This window comes from Copadichromis virginalis, linkage group LG20, assembly GCF_057382275.1.
Source record: "Copadichromis virginalis isolate Kocher_CV1m ecotype Utaka linkage group LG20, C_Virginalis_male_GT1.1, whole genome shotgun sequence".
Lineage (NCBI taxonomy): Eukaryota > Metazoa > Chordata > Actinopteri > Cichliformes > Cichlidae > Copadichromis > Copadichromis virginalis.
This window is the reverse complement of record NC_140637.1, coordinates 22,291,446-22,300,020: the sequence shown is the minus strand read 5'-3', so window position 1 is coordinate 22,300,020 and position 8,575 is coordinate 22,291,446. Positions and strand designations below refer to the sequence as shown.

The 8,575-nt window shown below is 39.2% G+C and overlaps 1 protein-coding gene across 5 annotated transcripts; it reads right to left on the bottom strand.

Annotated features, from left to right (window-relative positions):
* Positions 1-224: 224 nt before the first annotated feature.
* Positions 225-8,075, bottom strand: rbm39b (RNA binding motif protein 39b). Of its 5 annotated transcripts, XM_085443295.1 has the most exons (17): positions 7,830-8,037; positions 7,244-7,301; positions 6,902-7,071; positions 6,120-6,169; positions 5,634-5,685; positions 5,339-5,530; positions 5,088-5,141; positions 4,344-4,461; positions 4,105-4,257; positions 3,615-3,752; positions 3,461-3,526; positions 3,176-3,380; positions 2,156-2,242; positions 1,971-2,067; positions 1,194-1,299; positions 1,006-1,084; positions 225-850 (listed from the first exon to the last, which is right to left on the bottom strand). In XM_085443295.1, the coding sequence occupies exons 2-17, from the start codon at positions 7,292-7,294 to the stop codon at positions 750-752; spliced, it is 1,719 nt and encodes a 572-aa protein (XP_085299421.1). In that variant the 5' UTR covers positions 7,295-7,301; positions 7,830-8,037; the 3' UTR covers positions 225-749. The 5 variants fall into 5 exon arrangements, with proteins under 5 accessions (XP_085299421.1, XP_085299417.1, XP_085299418.1 ...); XM_085443291.1 differs by lacking the exon at positions 6,120-6,169 and having other exon boundaries at positions 5,634-5,683; positions 6,902-6,953; positions 7,970-8,075; XM_085443292.1 differs by lacking the exon at positions 6,120-6,169 and having other exon boundaries at positions 5,634-5,683; positions 6,902-6,953.
* Between the last annotated feature and the right edge of the window lie 500 nt (positions 8,076-8,575).

Sequence of the window (8,575 nt, the reverse complement as noted above, 5' to 3'; positions counted from 1 at the left end):
AACACTCCATTTAGATTTGATAGTGCTAATATCACACTGGTTATCAACTTGCTAAATTAACCCAAATTCACATGACCAGTTTTCTGATTGCCCATCCAAGAGGGAATTCCCTAGGTATGTTTAATTTTGTTTAGGTGGTAGAGTGCCTTGTCTAAAGACGTATCCCTCATCCATGTGTGGGTTTTTGGGACATGTATATAGCAGGGAATGAGTAAAAACATTGGTCCAATACTGTAATTAGGACTTTAATCACAGAGGCATTAACCTGGCATTGAAAACTCCCCAAAATGGTAACAAAAAGAAAATGAACCATCAAATTTGCCAAGTTTATTGGGAGCCTTCATACAAAAATGAAATTATGGCTGTATAAAGTTACAAAGGATTATTGTCGATGTACTTTTGGCATTTAAGGCCCATCATCCCAACACTTTTTTTTTTTTTCTAACTCTGCACTTTTATTTGAAATCTAAAAGTTCTGAATTTAAACAAGCAGATATGACAGTAATATTTAAAAACATGTAGACCAATAGATATCTGCAGATTACTTCTCAGTGGTAGTTTACAACACAAGCCCACAAAAAATTTGAAAAGCAACTAAACAAAAAGAAAAAAAATTCCCCCAAAATGGTGAACGTGAACTTGAGGCCACTTTTATTACACACAGCCAACTAATTTCAATGCAAATGTTTCAATGACATTTTCATGAATGCAAACAAATGTATTTACAGACTTCAGAAGCTTGTCTCTGACTATCGGCGTGACGGCATTAGAAGCTGCTTTGCTGTTACTGAATCAGGGAAAAGGTTGTGGTAGGTTGGTAAAGGAACATAGGCAGCTGTTATCATTTTACCTGTGAAAGAAAGACAAATGTAAACATTAGAACCTACAGTTTGATCGAGAATATTTAAAAAGAAAAAAAGAAAATAAATTTTACTTGAATTAGAACTAAGATATTTGCAGCTTAAAAACTAGTTAATAGCTGCCATCTTCAGCAGTGCTGCATACCTGCAAACCAGCGTCCATGAAGTGCATTTACAGTTGCCATGGCTGCTGGTATCGAGGGACACTTCACATACACATTACCCTATGTGAGCAAGAGAGATATCAACTTTACTGCTTGTGCATTTCAAAAAAAAATGTTGCAAAACAAGCTCAGTGATGTTAAAACTATCTCGTTTTAATCTTCGACTTACTTGAGGAGAGTTCTTGTCGACATAAATGTGAACGATTCCACCGTGTTTGTTGCATTCCTCAATCACATCATCTTGGATTTCAGCTGCCCAGCTGGGATCATTTTCCCTGCAAAAATAATCAGCAATATTAGAAATCCAGTAAAATGTTCCGCTTGACTCAAAAAGCTTGATTTTTAACTTAATGAGTTTCACAAATTTAAAACCAGCTGAATGCACATCTTTTGTTTTCAGATTGAAACAAAATTCAGAATTAGCCTGAAAAATAACGCACAGTTGGATTTTTCCCCATTACTTTTCTGTTAAGTCATTTCAAAAGAGATTTCTTCACTGACAGGAGGAACTGAGACCACACAGACTTGTCAAGCTCGCACACTGCAGAGCTCAAGCATGTGACCAGTTTATTATTTCGTTGTTGGCTTGTTTTCGGTTCAGCACTTGCCTTGTGTATATTTTCTGTCTCAAACTTTTGAACAGAAATCGATCTACGGATAAGAGAGAGGTATTTTGAATACACGAAAGTGTTTAGAGTAGAGAAAAAATATGAATTAAAGGATTGATGACTTAAGAATCACTGGACACTGATGTTAAAAACTCAGACCTCTACTAAATTGGTTCCAACACAAATGAATTACATTAAATGCCTCATTTAAAACAGTCAGATTCTTCTTTGATAGTGAAAACTTGAACAAGCCATCTGACAATATGCTTTGCTCTCAGTCCAGGGATGCAAAGGCTTAAGACAAACTTAAAGTGAACTTATTTGAAGGATGTCCTTACGCTTGTGGGTTGAACAGGTTGGACAGCTGAAGGCAGTGTGTGGCCAGTGGCTGAGATGGGAGGTTCAAAGCTTGGCTTGGAGCTGGGGTTGGAACAGCTGGAAGAAAGAAAAAAAAAAAGTTGTCACTAAACCTGTGGCAAGAAAACATATCAAATACTAAATATCTTCCATCATCTAGGCTCACCTGCTGGAGCGCCAATGCCCCCAAAGGGTATGGAGCCAGTCATCTGTAGAGCCTGCTGAGCAGCAGGTGGGATCTTCAGACCAGTCCCTGTTGAGAGAAAGAAATTGTTTTGCATAGGGTTAATTTTAGACACTTAAAGGCAGCAGAAGCATGACATGTAGTGTGGCCTGATGAGGACAGAGAAACAATCACTTTCATTCACATGGTCATTTCCCTCTACCAAAGACATGTAGTTGGTGGGGGAAAAACAAACAAAAACAGGTTTCACAGCCATGTGGTGACTCAAGTTGTGTCCTTCTTTCCAGGCTTAAAGCTTGAGTTACACATCTGTAGGAAATCTACATCCTAACTGATATTGTAACTGGAAACTCCTTTTATCCCTGCACCATGCCATTCAAATCATCGTGGTATGGGCAGACCTAACAGGTAGTTACATTTCTTGGAGGTGCATGTCAGGTTACATAGAACGTTGCAGTGAAAATTGGTTCCAGTTATGGTGCGAGTTATGGCACACCATAATTCACGTGTTAAAATAAATAAATAAATCGGACTTCTCAGTGTTAACGTTTCTGGAAAGCAAACAATGTGGAATCATGGCAGGACATTAAAATATATTTAATAATGTTTAAATAATTGTAGTTATACAGTACTTTAACATTGGGGTAGTAGAGAAAAAAGGCAAAGAAGATGAGGAGGCTAAAGCTCCCGCCTAAAATGGTCTACTAGTGCCCCCTGCTTTCTGTCCATATGCTAATACAGTAAGTAGGATTAATGTTATTTTGGAGATTTACATTTATAAAAATTGTGTTTGAAAAACCAAATTTAGGTCAGTGTAAAGTAAAAATACTTAACCACTCATTCTGGCTTATTCCAGTATAATAAATGACCCTGACACTGTTACATATTACATGTATGCCTGTGGTCTGACTCATTACTTTGCTAATAAGCTGTTCCTTCCTCTTTTATTACGACCAGAAATTTTTCCAGGTATGGATATGCCTGCCAAGTGCCATTACAAACCTTCTGCTAGTCGAGCCATCAGCTGTAGACGCCCCGTAGTCCCTAGGTCAATACCAGTCCTCTCTAGTTCGTCATTATCCAGGAACGAGCTGGCTGTTGAAGAGTCTGAGCGCTCTGTAACATGCCCCACCTTCATTGGCCGTCCGGCTAGCTCAAAGCCGTTCAGCTGCTCCAATGCCTTTTTTGCACATTCCGCATCTGCAAACTTCAGAAAGTTAAAAGGTTACAAAGTGAACCCAGCAGCAAACAAAAAGCTACCAAAGACATACAAAAGGCTTTGTTTACCGATATGAAGCCATATCCTTTGGATCGGCCAGTCTCGCTGTCCATCATAAGCTGGATTCCTTCAATCTATGAAGAAGAAACACACGTACAGATGATTATACTACATTCACTTAAATAGATTAAAACAAATTAATATTTGCAGAGTTCTCCTGACCTTTCCAAAGGGCTCAAAAATCCCTCGAAGCATTTCTTCAGTAATGTTGAAGTGCAGTGAGCCCACATACAGGCGCATCGGACCTGAACTGCCCTTCTGCAGATTATTGGCAGCAGCTGCTGCTCTATTTTTCTCTGCCTGTAATTAGAAATAGAGATGACATGATTGAAGAATTTTAGTGTAATTACATTAAGTAATGTCAAAATGATAATGGACCTTAGTGCAGAATCAGCATTTGCTTTAATGCAATCTGAATTACTTAAGTTCTGTTAATATTTTAAGTTATTTTCCACTTTCTGGTCTGTTTTTTTTTTTTTTTTTTTTTTTTTTTTAATCGATAGAAATGGGGTTTTTTTTCTTCTTTTTCCCCCTCAAAGTTCTTGGTATGGAGTTCGCAACACGGCAGCTGACTATTAATATGTCTGGTCAAAGTGAGTAGAACTAATCGACTTGTTCTATATTCAAGTCCACAAAAAGAAACGACACTAACCTGAGATGCCTGGACGATGATGGGCACTCCTAAAAGCCTCTGGCCAGTCAATCCAATTGCCAGAGGTACAGAGGAGGACTCCACAAACTCTATGTATGCAATCCCCTTCGATCTCCTGGAGTTTCTGTCAGAGATTATTCTCACATCTCTAACCTATAGCGAGAGAACAGTCACATTTTCAGAGCCAAATTCCTGGATGGCATTCATTTGGAATTTACACAAACTGAAAGTCAACTGACTTTTCCAACGGCTGAGAAGAAATCCTCCAGGTCCCGAGCTCTGATTCTTGCAGCAAGCTGCATACAGAAAACAGTGCGGGCATCTCTCTCCTCTGGTGTTAGATTGTCAATTGGTGCCCTTAGGAGGAAAAGGACAAAAACCAAATGTGCATGTTAATCACAAACCAATAACAAATGCTTAAAAATATTTTAAAACTTTAAAGCTGTGATAGTATAGAAACCTAAAACTAAAACCATAACTTGAAGATTTGGAGAACATGTTTTTTTTGTTCTGGTACCCCTCGAGATGACAGACTGTAAAGATGACCACTTCTGGCCACTAATATTGCTGCTGCTGCTGATGTGGGAAACTGATGCTGAACTGGGAGGACTTTTAACTCAAACACTCAGGGACAGGTAAGGTTTAACTTGAGCGGTATGGCAGCTTTGCTTGCTAGGCCTGTCAAGGTAGGCAACTGAAGAGCCGACAGAAAATACTTATACCAATGTAAGTCACTGAAGGACCTCATAAGAGTGTTCTTTTTGGTGTTTTTAACAGTCCGTCTTTGACTATTCAAAGCCTGTCGTTAAGGAAGATGCATTTGCAGCACTGTGCTACCTGCTCCTTTGCTTGTATGCTATGCATGTCTTTCTAGCTGAGTGTAACAGTATTTAGAATTTTCAAATGTTTGGTGAGTCAAGGCCTACGAAAAATCAGGACATGTGTGCATACATAAAACCACTCACGTGACTGTTTTATCTTACCTAATGGGGCTCTTTTCTTTTTTGAAGGGGCTCCGACTTCTGGAACGTTTGCGACTAAAAAACAAATAAGAATTATTTTACATTTGGGGGGGGGGGGGGGGATCATGTTCTTTTCACATAAACAAGCAACCAACTTAAAATTACAAAAATAAATTAAGTACAACAACATTAAAAAGACCTAAAATCATACAATTTCAGTACCCAATAAAGTTAATGTAATATTTTTCTGACTAGCGTAAAAGGTCACATACATCGGACTCCTGCGTGCTCTGTACCGCCCAGCTCGATCTTTGCTTCGGGAGCGGCTGCGATGGCGCTCTCTGCTGCGGCTTCTTTTTCTTTCCCGGCTCTTGCTCCTCTTCTTAGTCTTCTTTCTGTCTTTGCTTTTGCTTCTGCTCCTCTTCTTTTTGGAGCCCGGGCTTCGGCTCCGACTCCTCCTTTTCCTGTAAAGTGTTACAACAGTTCTGTTGTTGTACACACACTTTAAAGCAGAACTTTGTCTGATTAAGCACTATTTAGGTAACATGATGGATAACCAAAACTTACTTCTTGCTCTGGTCATCGTGTCCATTTGCATGAGAGGACTTGTTCTCATCCTAAGCAAGGTCGATAGAAGAACATCATGAGGACGTAGATGAAACATTTCATGTCGTCAAGGTAAAGGGGATGGGGTGGGACAAGAGAAAATGCAGAATATATTCAATTAATAAAAATACAAACTTCCTACAGTCATGTCTGGACAGTGTCCTTCCACCACCCCAATAGCTTCCCATCCCACTCCATCCTTTGTTCCCCCCCCCCCTTTTACTAAGCTGCTCAATAGTTAATGCAACAAAGCAAAGATAAGGGAGAGTTTCCAACATATTAGCTCAGTTCAGGAAGCTGACAATAGTCAGGTCATCTCCACCAATACCCTTCTAATAGGTCGTACCAATGCCACTATTTGTGCCTAAACATGTGACCACGCATGGCCCATGGCCACTAAAAGAGATCCTGTGTGGTTGGTGTCAGTCCAGAGATCTTCACCCATTTTCGTTCTTGGACTGTAAGAGCTCGATGCCACCTCTGTCACACATCTTGCCCTGAAGCAAACAGGGATTCACACTTCTTAGTAATATTGACGCCCAAGCAAATAAATAAATAAAGATTAATTCATCCACGTGTTACACTACCATCATCTTCAGTTTACAGTAATACTTACAACCTTTTGACTTAAGGAATTATTAACTACTGAAAGTAAATCATCTTATACAATAAAAGGCAGATGTAGCTATTTTACAGTTATTCTAGAAATATATCAATATCTGTGGTGTTCTGTAGCATGCAAAAATCAAGATGCTGATTCACATTACAGTTGGCTAAGGCAAAGAGGCAGTATTCATATTTACCAGCGAGAGAAAAATAACTTGTCACCGATAATTCTGCTGTAGAACTATGACAAAAATGCAATCGCTGGATTTTCAAGAATTTTGCTGCATTATAACTTCAGGAATTACGCCACTCACAGATTGACACAGACACAACTACATACAAATACAACTGCCTGAGGAAATTATACTTTAGCACAACTTTATATACTGATTCTTGCTAAAGACTAGACTTGTTAATGCTATATAACAGAAAAATAATGTTGAAATCACACACACACACACGGAGGAGATTTTTAACAATACAAAACAGTTTTCCATTTAAAAAGGCTCTTATTGAAAAAACCCTGCACATTCATAAACAGCGACAACATACAGATTGTAAATCTGAATACTGCCTCCTTTGCTGGACAAGTAAAGATGGGCTTATCAACCATTGGCATTCACCTTGTAGCAACCGAATAGGGATTGGATGTTCTGGGTTGAATCTCTTTTAGTCCTAAAGTGAACCACAGTACATCAGTATATGCGCAATAACTACCTTCCTTTTTTTCACAGTTCACAGTGGAATCAAAGATGAATTCATGGGAGTAGAGGTGAGATATCATTAGGGAAGTCTATAAAGAGAGATAGATGTGGATTTATTTATAATTCTGTATTGCGTCTTAAATACTCATTCACACCACACAACATTCAAGTTAACTTTGTCACAGTAGCAAATATAAAAGGTCTAAAAATAAAAAGGCCGAACAGCAACACAGGCCTCACTTCTCCGACTTTTAAACCCACCTTTCTGTATGGAGCCTCCAGCATGGCCTCAACGTCAAAGTCATCAGCCATATTGATCCTGCAATAAGAAAGAAAAAGGAAGAAAAACATTTCAGTGATCCGTTTGCGCACGAGAAACTGTAATACCCAGAGTAAACGCTACAAATACACACAGCGTGGTAACGATGAGTCCTAGATTTTCTTATTAGTATCACATGCTCAACATACAATCCGTTACATGATCGATTGATACGGACAACATAAGAAAAACATATTTAATTGTACCCGAAGAACAACAAAGCTTTCTAAAATCTCAACGTTGCGCACGCGTCTACCCGAAACGTAGCTAATGCTAACTAGCCACCACGGCCGTGCTTTCAAAGGCCCGCACTGAATCTATGCTGACCATTTTGATAATATGAATAATAGCAGGCTTGTAGATATGCAAACCTATAATCAACCAACCACCATTTTGACGTATTTTACACGATTCCAGATAATATTTATGGTGGAAACCAAAAAGAAACGCTTAGGTTCGAATACGGCTAAAAAGCTAACCGCGCTTCCGCGGTAGCGAGCGAGCTTCATTAGCAAACATTGACGTTACCGTGTGAAACTGAAGGAAATGTTGTGCCAAAGTGAAAATATCGCGGAAAACGTTCTGGTGTAGAGAATCCTCTTCGACGCCTTTCTCTTTGTAGATTACACAAAGCCAAGATGAAGTCACAATTTCGGAAGTTATATAACCTCGTTTAAGGAAGTCCCCGTTGCAGGTCGTGGCCTGGTACCTCGCCGATCTCCTTCCTTCTTCTTCGTGTTCTTCCTCTGCTATGGGCATTTACTGCAGCGGTAACGTTTGGTGCTGCGTTGCTGCCACCTACTGGAACCGAGAGGCCCTGTTTGAATAGTACTGTATATCGTTAGCTTCATAGCATAAGTGCCTAAGTCATTGACTTAGTCAAATGACTTAGGCAATTATGCTATGAAGCTAACGATATATAATATTTTCTACCAATTCTGTTGCTTATGTTCAGTTCTCTAAACTGAACATGTCAAAAGTCCGTCCCGGTGACCAATCACGACCCTTGGTCAGCTCTTATACAGCCTCTCGCTCCTTTGTTAAAATGTATTCTTTATGGCCTGTCATCACAAACAGAATTAATAAAGTGTTATTTTAATTTGTACCTAATAGTGGCAGCACCATGCAGTGCAGCCAATGAATGTATAAAGTTTTATACGCTCAGACAATACACAGAATAGTGAGTCTCTTTTAAATTTAGCCTGAGATACTGAAATTAAGCAGCTTCACTGAAGTTTTAGTTATTCCAGACAGCTTGATCTTCTTATTTTCTC